We start from the raw sequence: 12825 nt of genomic DNA on the forward strand, positions 1-12825 counted from the left end.
TCAGGGCCCGGGACAGTGCCTGGCACACAGCGGGGGCTCAGGTATCTGTCACATGAAGACCTCATGATGGACTCTTCCTGTCTAGTCCAGTGGCTTCACCTGTGCTCCTCTTCCTTTAGATTTCTGCAACGGAGTCAATTAGGGTCACGGTGGCTGAGATGGGTCAGTGCATCTGCAGAAGCTCGTGGTGGCTCACGGATGCACACGCTGATAACAACTGGGGGGACATCGCCCACGCAGCCCAGCGTCCCTTCCACACGGCGAAGTCTTTCCATCCCTTTAAGCTTCTTTTAAAAGAATGTTACAATTACTCAAAATGAGGATGAAGTCCTTGCACTTCAGGTCTGCTGAGCATTTTCAAGCCGAGTGAAGGAGCAGGTGCAGAGAGTGGGTGATTTCGGGTCCAGAACACAGTTTAGGAATCACCGTCTGTTTCCAGCTGCCAGTTCCAAAGTGCCCATCCTCAACCCTCATGTTCTCTGGTACCATCCGTTCTATGGGTCAAAATCACACGTGTTGACCAATCACGATGCTTGGCCAGCGATGTATCCAAGCAAAGAGACGTCTCACAGGCATCAGACTGGAAACCTCAGAGGAATGTGGCCAAAGAGACTGGGCCTAAATGACGTCCAGCTTTGCCCCAAATCTGCCGCACACAGCCCCCCAGATGCCGGAGGGCTGGGAAGATCTTCACCTGCATTGTCTGCATTGTCGTTATTTTACAAGCTTGACAGGCACTCAGGAAACCAGGGGCTGGGTTTATAGTAAGTAAAATGTATCTCAACACAAGGTCATAGTATCATTACTGTATAATACCTGGTAATAGCAAATGTACTTCACTCTTTGGCATAATTTTCCTAAATAGAGAGGAATTCTTAGCAACCTAGTCTTTTCTAAACAAGGTCTTCCTTTTTTCTTATTTTCCTCTTCTTCTTACCCTCCCATGTCTCTTGCGTCCGCATTTTAAAACATTTTTGAAAGTTCACACATTCACCAAGAAGAGCGAGTCACGCAGTGAATCCCCACACGGCACGTGTAGGGCCAGCAATGACCATATTTTGCTTCTCTTGGTTCTTCTGCCTCTTTTCTTTCACTGTTTCCTGTAATATTTTATTTTATTTTTTTACATGTTTTCTTATTAAATCTTACTAGTATTCTTTAAGGAACAAACACACAGGTGAGTAGGCTACAGTGAAGAAATCTTCTTCTTATAAGAGAATTAAGAAGACATTAAAAGATACTTCCAGGTATTATCTTCAGTGATGCTTCTTATCTTCTTTCTGGGACTCCAGGTAACATTCAGCCCCTACAGCTACCACAAATGCAGCAAATCCCCATTTGCATCCTTTCAGTAATGCACCAACAAAGGAAACATTATTTGCAAAGCCATCCAGGTATCTCCAAGCTTCACTGCGGCCCCATGGGTCCCTTAGCCCTCGTGCAGCCAACTTCTCCTGGACAGTTTCCGATGGTGTCCCTTCTATCTTCCGTTGTTTATAATCTGGAAGTTCCATTTTACTATGACCATGTTCAAGTCCATGTCCATGGGCCATGTTGTTTGGTTACTTTCTTTCTTCAGATGATTCTTTAAAAAGGTAGTATTACTGTGGTTAACACATATGGATCACATGAACTTTATCTGAGAGCAATCTGATCTCTCAGGACACTCAACAGTCAACTCCTGTAATATTTTAAATCGAATTCTTGAAATCACGTCGTTTCACTTCTAAACACAGAGACGTCTGCCTATAAAAAGGCTATTTTCTTACATAAACACCAATACCATCACCACATCTAACAAAATTAATAATTCTTTAATGTTATTTACTCTCCAGTCTATGCTCAAATTGTTCAATTACCCCCAAAATCTAGTTATGGGTATATATTTAAAAAACCAGGTCCAAACGAAATTCATATGCTCAGCTCTAAGCCTCCTTCAACCTAGAAGAGCCTCTCCCGACCCCCTAGCTTGGGGCGCTGTCTTGTTGGAGAGGCCAGATGGGCTCTGGTTTTGTCTGAAGACAGTTCCCTGTGGGGTGTTGACTTCATTTGTTATTTTAACCTCCAAACTGTACGTTAGACCTGAAGGTCCAGCTGGACTCAGGTGCAACGTTTTTCGGTAAGAATGGTTCGCAGTGGCTCTGTTCTTCCTGCTGTAGCTCCCCTCCCTGCTGCCCCTCAGGAGGGGCACCTACTTCGGAAGATGCTGAGATTGACTGACAGATTCTCGTGGTGGTGTCTCCGCCTCCCGTTCTGGAGCCGCTCACCAACCCCGTCCTCCTGGCCTTAGCATCCTCTGATGGCCAATGCCCGCATCAGTGACTTCTTTAGGGGGCGCTTGCTTTTCTAATTCTGTCATTCATTGTGCATCTTTTTCACCTTAAATTATATTCGTAAAGAAGAACTTTTATTCACCAATGAGGGCCATCCAGAAGAGGCAGGACTACAGAATCACAGTCACACCAGGCGATGGATGAATTCACATGTCCCGTCACCTCTGACGGCTCCCATGCGCTCAGAGCAAACACAGGACTTTGCGGTGACTCGAGGCCTCACGGGACCTCCAGCCCCTCCCTGCTCGGACCTCATCTGTCACTTCTCCCGTCCATCACCCACTTCAGCCCCCGGCCTCTTCGCTGCACCTGCCGTCTGTCCCCTGTGCCTGGAACACCCTCCCCGGGTGTCACATGCTCCCTCCACCCAAGTGTCACCAGATCAGGGAAGCTCTGCCCAACGACCCCACACAAAACAGCCATCCCTACCCCATCTCACTTCCCCCAGCTCTTCCTGATGACTCACCGCACAGGGCACGGTGTCTCTGGACAGTGGTTCTCAAGTGTGGTCCCAGACCAGCAGCAGCACCTGGGACCGTGCTGCAAACATGAATTCTAGGGCCCTTCTCCAGACCCGCCAAATCCACATCTGGGGCTGCATCCAGCAACCTGTGTTAACAAGCCCTACAGCGGACTTGAAAATACCATCATTCAGTCCTTCTAATAACCCTGTGAGGGAGCACTAGTTTATCATTAAATTTTTAAAAATAAATTTATATATTTATATATTTATTTATTTATTTGTTGGCTGTGTTGGGTCTTCATTGCTGCGCATGGGCTTTCTCTAGTTGCAGAGAGCGGGGGCTACTCTTCCTTGTGGTACAAAGGCTTCTTAGTGCAGTGGCTTCTCTTGCTGTGGAGCATGGGCTCTAAGCGCACAGGCTTCAGCAGTTGTGGTGTGTGGGCTTGGTAGTTGTGGCGCACGGGCTTAGTTGCTCCATGGCATGTGGGATCTTTCTGGACCAGGGATCAAACCTGTGTCCCCTGCATAGGCAGGTGAATTCTTAACCACTGCGCCACCAGGGAAGCCCTATCATTAAATTTTAAAATAACGAAACACAGACTTCTGGGCCCCACCCTCAAGATGCTGGTTTGTGAGGTCAGGGTCCTGGAACCTGCGTCTCTAACTAGTTTGCAGGTGCTGCAGGTTCAGGGACCACACTTTGAGACCCAGAGCTTTGAACACCGAAGGGAGAGTTTTACACATCTTAACCTTGAGATCCCACATTAATGTCCCTTTTGCAACATTAGCATATGAAAAATAACACAGCTTCAGTCTGCACTACACCTTATAACACCTGTTGGCCTGCAGGCCTCGGGGAGACTATATATGCTCGCTTTTTTCCCCATTGAAGAAAATAGCTCTTCCATTGCCCCAAAGGCAAGGCAGGCAGTGGTATAAAATACCCGCAGTTGCAAAGAAGTTCAACTCTCAGCCTATTTCAGATGAAAGGAAGCTCGGAGAACACCCACCAGGGCTGGTGGAGTCAAACGCCAGGCAGGTAAGAAACGTGCAAACCAGCCTGGGTGAGTGGCGGGTCTGTGGCAAATCACAGAATGCGCGCTCTGTTCAAAGGCCTTTAAAGTCAATTAGAAAGTTAAACCTCTGTCTGGGCCACACGGAACGGGCGGGGCCAGGGTCTGCCACGCGCTGCCGGCCTGCAGGTTCCATTCATGGGGAAAGCGAGGTCGCAGAGGTCGCTGGTGGCAGCCAAGCCTGCTCCTCTCTGCCCCCCGTAACGTCCAGCACTCAGCAGATGCTCAAAAATGCTGAACTGAAATGACAACAACGAGGGAGGCGCACGTTTCCGTGGGAGCCCAGCCCCTGGGGCACGAGGGACTGCAGCTCCTGCCCGGCACCTCCCCGCGTGGGCAGGAGGGTCTCACGGCTGCCAGGAGCCCTCGGGGCTGCGGCCACAGGCGCGCCGGCAGCCTCCTGGTCAGGCCAAGCCCCGCCCGCCCCACGGCTCCCAGTGGGTGTCTGCGCCCGCGGCAGCGCAGTCAGGGGCCGCTGCCAGGGCGCTGGGGGGCAGCTGTCCCCGCGGACCCGGGCCTACGCCGCCAGCACACACGCCGCACCTGTCCTTCTCATCCTTTTTTCTCTTTATTCTTGGAATGAACCTACGAGGTAGGTAGTTACTATCTTTCTTTCAGATGGGATGGACGGGTCAGGAGAGCTTTGGCAACCGCCCTGGGTTCTCCCTGTGGCTGAGCCAAGTGCCTCACACCCCTCACCTCATCCGCAGGAACCCCCTCCTTGCCGGTGTTGGCAGTCTCACATGTACGCACAGCTGGGCAGGGAGGAGGCTGGTTTTGGGCAGCCTGGGGGAAGGTCACGGGAGGGAAAGGGGCAGGACCCAGTACGGGTCCCCTGTGTCCTGCACACGGGCTCCATGGAGGGGAACTGGCCGGCAAGGGTCCGGCGAGGCCCCGGGCTTGGCTCTGCCCCAGGGACCCTGGAGGGCTCCCTCTGGTACCGGGTTTTCTTTTGTAAGAGGAATGCTGGAGAAGATTACAAAGGTGCGGAGGGATCCGAACATGCTACTTTGGTGGAAGGATGGTTTTGAGCTGAAGGCAACGGAAAACCAGCAGAGGCAGGAAAAGCTCTCTATCCTCCTCCTTCCCGCCGGGAGGAAGGGCACAGCCTCTCTGTGCAGGGTCCCCCTTCCAGCTCCTGTCCCAGGAAGAGGGGATGGGACGGCTCAATCCTGGCGACACAGCCCACCCGAGTGCACGTCACATGCCTCCCTGAAACAGCCGTCATCTTCCATCAGTTTCCCCTGTATATTTACCTCCGCACCATCACCTCCCCTAGAAGCCCAAACCCTTTGTCTTGTCACTTCTCCACCCTTTGTTAAAACTGCCTTTAAGTTATCAGGCCTAACTGCTTTTTTGGGTTTTCACTTCCTTTTCTGTGAGACCTGTGTACACATAAAAATTAAAATAGTAACATCAAATAAAATCTGCACGCCTTTCCTCTTGTCAATCTGTCTTCTGTCAGTTTAATTTGCAGGGCCTCAGGCACTAGACCTAAGAGGGTAGAGAAAAGAGTTTTTCCCTCCCCTCCAGTTGCATCCTTCAAATTGTAACACTTCCTTGGTGTGCGATCACCTTCGTCATAATTACCAGCAACGAGGACAGTGGAATGAAAAGTCTGTACAGGATTTAAAGCACAGGCACTAAGGTGCCCTCAGTCCCACAGGGAGACGCAGCCTCTTGGGTTTTCCTCTTCTGAGATGTTGGCTCTTTCTAGCCCAGAGTCGCTCTTCCACCAAGAGTAACTGCGCGGAGCAGAAGGGGCAAGAGCGACCCCAGGAAGGGGCTCCAGGAGGAGGGTTTGGGGGTCCGGGGGCTCCACAGAGGCAGTGACCCCCAGACGGAAGCCTGATGTATGTGGTGGAGGGGCCAGGGGACCGGGTGGGAGAAGACACACAGAGGGGATGGAAAGGTCGGGGGAGAGTGGCCAGTCCCTCCTCGGGACAGCTGTGTGGCTCTCACTCCCACCGTGACTAGACTCCAACCCAGCCTCCTGCCAACGGGGGTGCGCAGCCTTTAAAACGTCTGCCCCAATTCGGATAAAAATGAAAGCAGTATTCCTTCCCTTGCCCTGCCCTCCACCCCCAACTCCCTGATGTGAACAGACGCTGACCATCACTTGCCAGGTGCAGCAAGGTTCCCAAGCCCTGGCCCCATCCCTCCTGGGGCGAAGTCTCAGCTTTCCAGCTCACGACCTCCTTGAGGGATATCTGCCCCGAGGCCAGCCTCCCCCTGCAGATGTATGAGATTAGAAAGGACTGTATCGGCGAGAATCCAGCTGCTGGCTGCTCCTTTCCCACGGAAACAGCATCTTCCAAGAGAAGCTGCCCGGAGGAGGCGGTGGGAAGAGCAGAAGTGCTGACATGGGCTGGAATTTCCATTTCCCAGGTACCAGCCTCATGGCTTTGAGCTGGGTACTTAACACGCTCACGCCGTCCCGGGAGAGGGTGACGGGTCCCGGCTGGAAGCACCGGTGTCAGGAGGTGAGCTGCCGGGCATGTCTGCTCCAGCGCCTGGCACAGCACATCTGGGTAAGAACCAGGGTCCCTGTCCAATGGCCCCAGGGACGTTCACCACTGTGGCAGAGGCGCTCACAAAACGCCCCTTTAGTTCCAGGTAAACACAAAACAAACGAACCTTTGTAAAAGTTTATAACTCTTGTGAAAGCTGGGGATTTTTCGCATGAGAGCAGCAACTTCCAAAGTGCCTAGAATTCTAACCACAGTACACGGAAGGGCCTTTCTAAATGGTCCATTGTGTGCAGGTGAGGAAGGATTCTCCGGGTCCCACATGAAAAGGAAGTAGACCATTGTCACAGCAAACGCAGAAGCAACAGAGCGCAGGCCTCGTGGAAATGGACGGGCCACAGGGAAAGGGCAGCCCCGGAGCGTGAGGATGGGAGAGGTCCCAAGAGACTTGTTTGTGGGTCATGATGGCATCTGTTTGGAAGGGACACATTTAGTATTTGGAAAAGCAGCGATGGAGACACTGTGGATTCCAAATAATTCTATTTAGAAGAGCAGTGTCTTCACACTCTATTCCTGGTGAACGGCCGGGAGCCCCATCTTTCATGCTCCCTGTGAATGCAGGCGTTTGCATCACACACACACCTTCCAAGCGCTTCATACTGTTCCAAACGGCCTGCTGTGAAGTCAGGGATCATACGGGCCCCCTGAGTTCTTGGTTCTCAAGGAGGTACGTTCAGGACGGACAGCACTTTATAGAGAGCAAGACCCCCGCGTCGAGGGCCTAGAGAGGCCGACCTGTCCCAGGTGCCGCGTGAGCCACAGTGGGGAGTTTCCCAGAAAGCATCCCTCCTCTCAAGTTGAGAGGGAGCCTGTCAGGTACAAGGAAAAGTTCTGTCATTGAATTATAATTATTTTCTTGTTTGTTTAAAAGATTTTATTCCAAAGGGCCTACTTTTAAACGGTGCAAGAGTCTGTCTCAAGGCCACGCTCTGAGGACACACCTGCAGCTCACTGTTCATAAGACGACTGTCAGAGGTCCTGGAAATGTTGATGGCGGGTTTGTTTTGTTCGCTCTCTCCCTCTCCCCGTTTCTTTGGTCCAGAAAATAAAAGCACAGAACGGGATGCTGCAGCCACCGGCAGTCGTCTCCGTGGTATCAGGTGACATTCAAGTATAAGAGCCGTCACACGAGACCACCCCAGCGTCTGGGGCACGTGTTCAGCCAGCGCCTCTGAGCTGTGCTGGGCTGCCTGGGACACAGTTGACAGAAGAGAAAGAGGCAAAGGGGCAGAAACCGAATGGACTATTCACTTATCATCCGCGGCTCCCACAGCTTTCCCGCCGGGGCGGAGGGGAGCGGGGTGGGCGGGCAGAGGAGGAGAAGAAGCCATGCTTGGAATCTGGTTCAGGAAAAATACAAATTTGAGTGATGGGCTTTATCCAGAATAAAAAAAAGTAAATTCTTTAAAAGAAAAGTTAACAGCTTTAAAAAATCTCCATGTACTTCTCTCATGTCCTAAACAAATTCTAGGATCCAAGTGATGAAATGTATTTTGATTCACGGACAGAGGAAGCGACCTGCTGAAGAGAGGTAAGAAGGTAACCCAGGGTTTGTAACACCTAAACTAGCATTTTATTCCCCTAGGGAGATAACGTGGGTTTACATGCTGGGTGCGTCTGTGTGAAGACGTAGGTCCAATCACCATGTTAAGATGGGACCCTGAATTTCAAATTAAACCCATTACAGTGTGATAATTTAAGGACACGGATCTCCTTAACATACTTCAACTCCTCCAAAAAGCCGTCATGTGGCTCATAAACTGAGATAAACCTGAAAAGAACATCTCAACTCATTTAGGCAACCGAATACTAAAGTGGAACTGCAGAATGCAGTAAGCCCCAGAGGCTATGCACGTGGGGCCAGGCTGCATCCCCCCAGGCGCTGTGCCTCTTCTGCGTGCAGAGGTCCCTGAAGGCAGTGCTTCTCCCAGTGTGGCTCCCTGAACCCTCCGCATCAGGCTCCCCTGGGGCCCCTGCCCACACCTACAGAATCAGACACTTCCTTGGTGGAAGCCGGAGTTTAACAGGGGGTCCAGGAGATTCTGAGCCACCTTTACCATCAAGCTTCAGCAAAATCGTTGGGATTTTTCAACTGCCTCAAACCACCGTCATGCAAATAACACCTTCACCTGTTAGTGCTGGGGAGGAAAAACTTTCCCCTACCCTTTTAGGTTCACTCATTAGGGGCCCGTGAATTAAACAGACAAAAGGAAGATTAGCAAGAGAAAAGACAACATTCACTGCTGATGAATGGACTGGGCTCACAAAGAAAGTGGCTCACAGACATGGTTCGACATCTACACACTCCTGCGTATGAGATAGATAACCAACATGGATCTCCTGTGTAGCCCAGAGAACTCTACTCAATACTCTGTAATAACCTAAATGAGGGGAAGAATCTGAAAAAGAATAGATACATGTATATGTGTAACTGACTCACTTAGCTGTACACCTGAAACTGGTACAGCACTGTAAATCAACTACACTCCAATATCAAATAAAAAGTAAATAAAAAAAGAAATTAAAAATTAAAAGAAGCAGTTAGAATTTTGGGTTTATATGTCGTCTTTTTTAAAAACTTAATTTTATTTTTTTACTGAAGTATAGTTGACTTACAATGTTGTATTAATTGCTGTTGTACAGTGTGAGTCAGTTATACACATGTAGACATGCCTTTTTAAAATATTCTTTTCCGTGACGATTTATCACAGGATACTGATGACAGTTCGCTGTGTTATACAGCAGCACCTTGTTTGCGCATCCTGTATCTCACAGTTTACATCTGCTCATCCCAATATGTACCATCTTAACATGAGGAAGGAGTCAGGATTTCAAAGGACAATGAATGGCGAGAAATAAATGCCAAGTACACAGATGAAAGCAATATTGGAAGGTGAGGTTTTCTGTTTACACAATTTCTCATCTCTGGTGACAGAGTCACCCTTCGCCCCTCCCCCCGGGATGGGAAGGGTCCTGTGAAGGGGATTTCTGGGAGTTGAATTATTTCGGAATGATCTGCTTTCAGGCAGCGAGGGGAGTGCAGAGAAACTTCCTGCATCTGTCAACGCTCAGCCGTCCTCAGCTCAGCAGAACCCTCGTGCCCCCGTGGTGCATTCTGGACCCCTTTCCTGGGAAACACTGCTTTGTTCTCACCACATTCTTGTCCTGCAAACAAGGCTATTCCCATTTTACAGGGTGGCCCTACGAGGCTGGTGACCAAACAGGCCTCGTGTCACGAGGCTTACAGGACCTAGGCCTTGAATCCAGACCTTTAGATTCTAAACACCAGATGAATTCTTTAAGAACGAAGCAAACAACCCTGCCCTCCAAACACACACGCGAATTCCCATTTAGACACACGGTCTCCCTGTTACTCATCTCTTCTCAATAAGACTCTCGGTTTATCACCACGAGCACTAACAAGACCAGCCCTGAGTAAGCAACGCTCACCCACGAGGGCTCACGCCGTGTTTGCGGAGACCTAGTTAAACACTCAGCAACCTGCCAACGTCTGAGGCCCCCCAGCTTGCTCCTCAGTTGTCCACCTGCTTCCAAACATGACGACACTGATTGATGACCCCAGGGACGGGGACAGGGTGGAGCCGGGCCCAGCGAAGAGCTAACCGTTGTCAAACACGCGTGCTGACCGGCGAGCGGCTCGCGCACGCGAGAAGGAAGGAAAACATTTTATTTGGAAAAGGACAAGTGGAGGGTGTGAGAAGGCAGAAGAAGGAAACCACATTCTACAAATATTCAGGGTATTACTTCCTTCAGGAAATTTTATGCTGGATTCATTAATTAATTTAAAGAAGATTTTTCCTAAGGAATGCAGCACACATTAGAGGGTTCAACCCCGTCTCTGACAGCGTCCAAGGAATGTTCCTGTTTCTACAGCTGTTTCTTCCAGAGCTGTACCTGACCAATACGGTACTCACCTAAGGCTTTTTAAATATAAACTTAATTAACGTTAAACAAAATAAAAAACTCAGTTGCTGACGTAGGCTAGCCACGTTTCACGTGTTCTGCGGGACAGCACTGATCTAGAATCTGCTGTCAAAGTGTCTAAATAAAGACAGTTTGTCAACATTCTCAAGAATATGTAAGTAGGAAGAAGGGGGAACTGAACTTAAAAGATTATTTTTAAATTATGAAACATTTCACGTATATTGAAAAAGTATAAGAAGTACTAGAAAACACGCATGTGCCCAACACTTGGCTTGGTCAAATCTTCACGTTTACCATACACCCCCGCTCCCTCTTCTTTAGTGAAGATAAGAAAATACAACAGATAGAGCGGAAGCCCCAGGGACCCCTTCGACGAGCCCAGCGAACGCTCTGCTCAAAGTTCAGAGCAGGCCCGCGATGCCGTGCAGCGGCCACGGGGTGAGGGCCCTGCGCTCTGGACCACACGGCGTGGGTTCTCAGCTTCCCGGACGGCTACGAACAGCTCCAGGACCCCTGCAGATCCGCTGGAGGTCAAAGGAAACTAATCTGAATGCCCAGAAAGACGTGTCAAGATCCTTTTCCTGGAGGCAGAACTGGAGAATGTGTCTTGAAAGAAGCAATTTCAAACTTCGAGCACGCTAAAATCCGTGACCCTCAGGCACAAACGCCTTCACAAAATCCTTCAATATCCCCCTTCGGTCCCTGTAACTGCAGAAACAAGCTTCTTACAACTCTCCCCCTGCCGCCTCCTTGAAACGAGTAAAGGCGCCTCCACCACTAGAGCAAACCCATGGAAACGCTGTGCTCCTGGCCGCTCAGGAGCCGGGCAGAGGCAGCTGCCGCCCTTCTCTGGGTAAATCATTCAATAAATCTTAATATCAGGAAACAAGCAGACCCCTCACTGAGCAAGCTTCCTTTATACAAAGAAAATGGCTATTTATCGTCCAATATTTGACAAAAGGTCCACTGCTAAGCTCGTAATAAAAATGCGAGTATGTCCCATGCGAAGGACATCTAGCTGCACCAGGATGCTTTACACGCTTTCACGTTAGTGTCACTTCTGTCATGTTCTTGAGTCCAGTGGATGCCAGGCTTCCGCACGTGTGGAATTAGCACACAGAGGTGTTCAGTGGCTACGGGGATTCGAATGCAAAATGTGTGTTTTTTTGTACAGTCCACCTTCATTCGCCCAAAGAAAACAGTTCTCAAAGGGGAAGGGCTCCCTTTTAAGTTATTAGGAAAGTACACGTAGCCTACAGCTCTACACACACGGTGCCTTTTGCAGGACAAGACGGGGGACGTGTGAGCAACAGGGGTGAGGTGCCGGCTCCCAGGTCACAGCAGCTGAACGCAGAGCACGTCTCTCCTGCTGTGTACCAACCGTGCTGCCCGGGAGTCAGGCAGCGGAGCTGGCCTCTCCTTCAGCATTTAAAACGCTCCACTTACAACTCGGGAGGTTCAGCCTGGAACCACCGACACCTCCTCCTGCTCCAGCTGCTCACAGCCACGGCCGGGCTCCGCCGTGTCACAGCACGCAGCTCCCTCCCGCGCGTGAAAGATGCCACCTGACCTCCACGCTGCCCTCCCGCTGAGCCCCAGCTCTGCTTCCCTGCTTCCCTGCTGGCCAGGTTCTGCTGCATCTAAACCCACCACAGCACATCCGGAGCTAAGCGCCCCATGGCCCTCCCCACCTGAAAGCCGGCCGTCCCCCTGACTTCCTACGTCTGTTAATTACACATCCTCCATCCCCCAGGCTGAGGGTCGCCCTACCTGGTCTCAGTCTGTGGGTCCGGGAAGCGTCCTCCCTGCAGACCCCTGAGACCCGGCTGTCCTGTCCTTCCCTCTTCCTTCCCTCCTGCTCCAGGGTATTTCCCCCGATCTTTTAAAGAATTATATAAAAAACAACATTGGCTATCTGCTTGCTTTGCAGGAAATTGTAGACATTTCCTCAAGCCATTAAATATTCCCCCAAGCGAGAGGTTTCGAGGCTGCAAGGGGTTTGACCCTATTCATTCAGGTACCGTCCACTCTCTGGTTGCTTCCCACTCTGCACAGTTACACTGTCTCCCTACAGGCACGTGCATGGTCTTGAGGGCCCGCGCCCCTCTCACACGCCTCCTGACCCGGAGCAGCCCTGGGTGACGCCGCTGGACTGACCGACCAGGGCCCCTGAAGGCTGCGCTGCCCTGGGCTCTCCTCCCAGAGGTGCTGAGTGTCTGCCTCCGGGAAAGGGACGCAGACCCGACCCTGCAGGAAGCCCCGCGCCGCAGGCCTCCTAAGCTGCTTCCCTACCGCGGATCCTCTCTCCAGCGGCGCCTGCCTTCACTCAGGGCTCAGGACGGGAACCTGGTGCTTCTCCACACGCCCTCCCTGCCCCTCCTCCCCACCCCCCCATCCATCCCTCCCCTCTCCACCGGCCTGGGCAGCCACAGGGGCCTCCTCGCGGCCTCCCCACCTCCCAGTTGCCCAGGTGCACTGCAGCC

At 51.2% G+C, this 12825-nt stretch overlaps 2 protein-coding genes across 6 annotated transcripts in view; both read right to left on the minus strand.

Annotated features, from left to right (window-relative positions):
• The window catches only part of SLC22A23 (solute carrier family 22 member 23), a 143770-nt gene that overhangs the window by 42901 nt on the left and 88044 nt on the right, over positions 1–12825 (minus strand). The window contains exon 4 of one of the 5 annotated variants that reach the window (XM_057699545.1): positions 4749–7737. The exons of the other annotated variants lie outside the window; for them this stretch is intronic. Within the exon in view, the coding sequence (XP_057555528.1) occupies positions 7652–7737 (86 nt within the window). The 3' untranslated portion in view covers positions 4749–7651. Of the gene's footprint in view, positions 1–4748; positions 7738–12825 lie in introns of those variants that run through there. 5 annotated transcript variants of the gene reach the window in all.
• Positions 1032–1553, minus strand: LOC130831424 (NADH dehydrogenase [ubiquinone] 1 beta subcomplex subunit 3-like). Its single transcript, XM_057699546.1, has one exon. It carries the CDS (start codon positions 1551–1553, stop codon positions 1257–1259), a length of 297 nt encoding a protein of 98 aa, XP_057555529.1. The 3' UTR covers positions 1032–1256.

This window comes from Hippopotamus amphibius, chromosome 11 (genome assembly GCF_030028045.1).
Source record: "Hippopotamus amphibius kiboko isolate mHipAmp2 chromosome 11, mHipAmp2.hap2, whole genome shotgun sequence".
Lineage (NCBI taxonomy): Eukaryota > Metazoa > Chordata > Mammalia > Artiodactyla > Hippopotamidae > Hippopotamus > Hippopotamus amphibius.

Excerpts from the sequence above, each read along its gene's own strand:
- LOC130831424 (XM_057699546.1), bottom strand. The coding sequence starts at position 1,553 with ATGGCCCATGGACATGGACTTGAACATGGTCATAGTAAAATGGAACTT.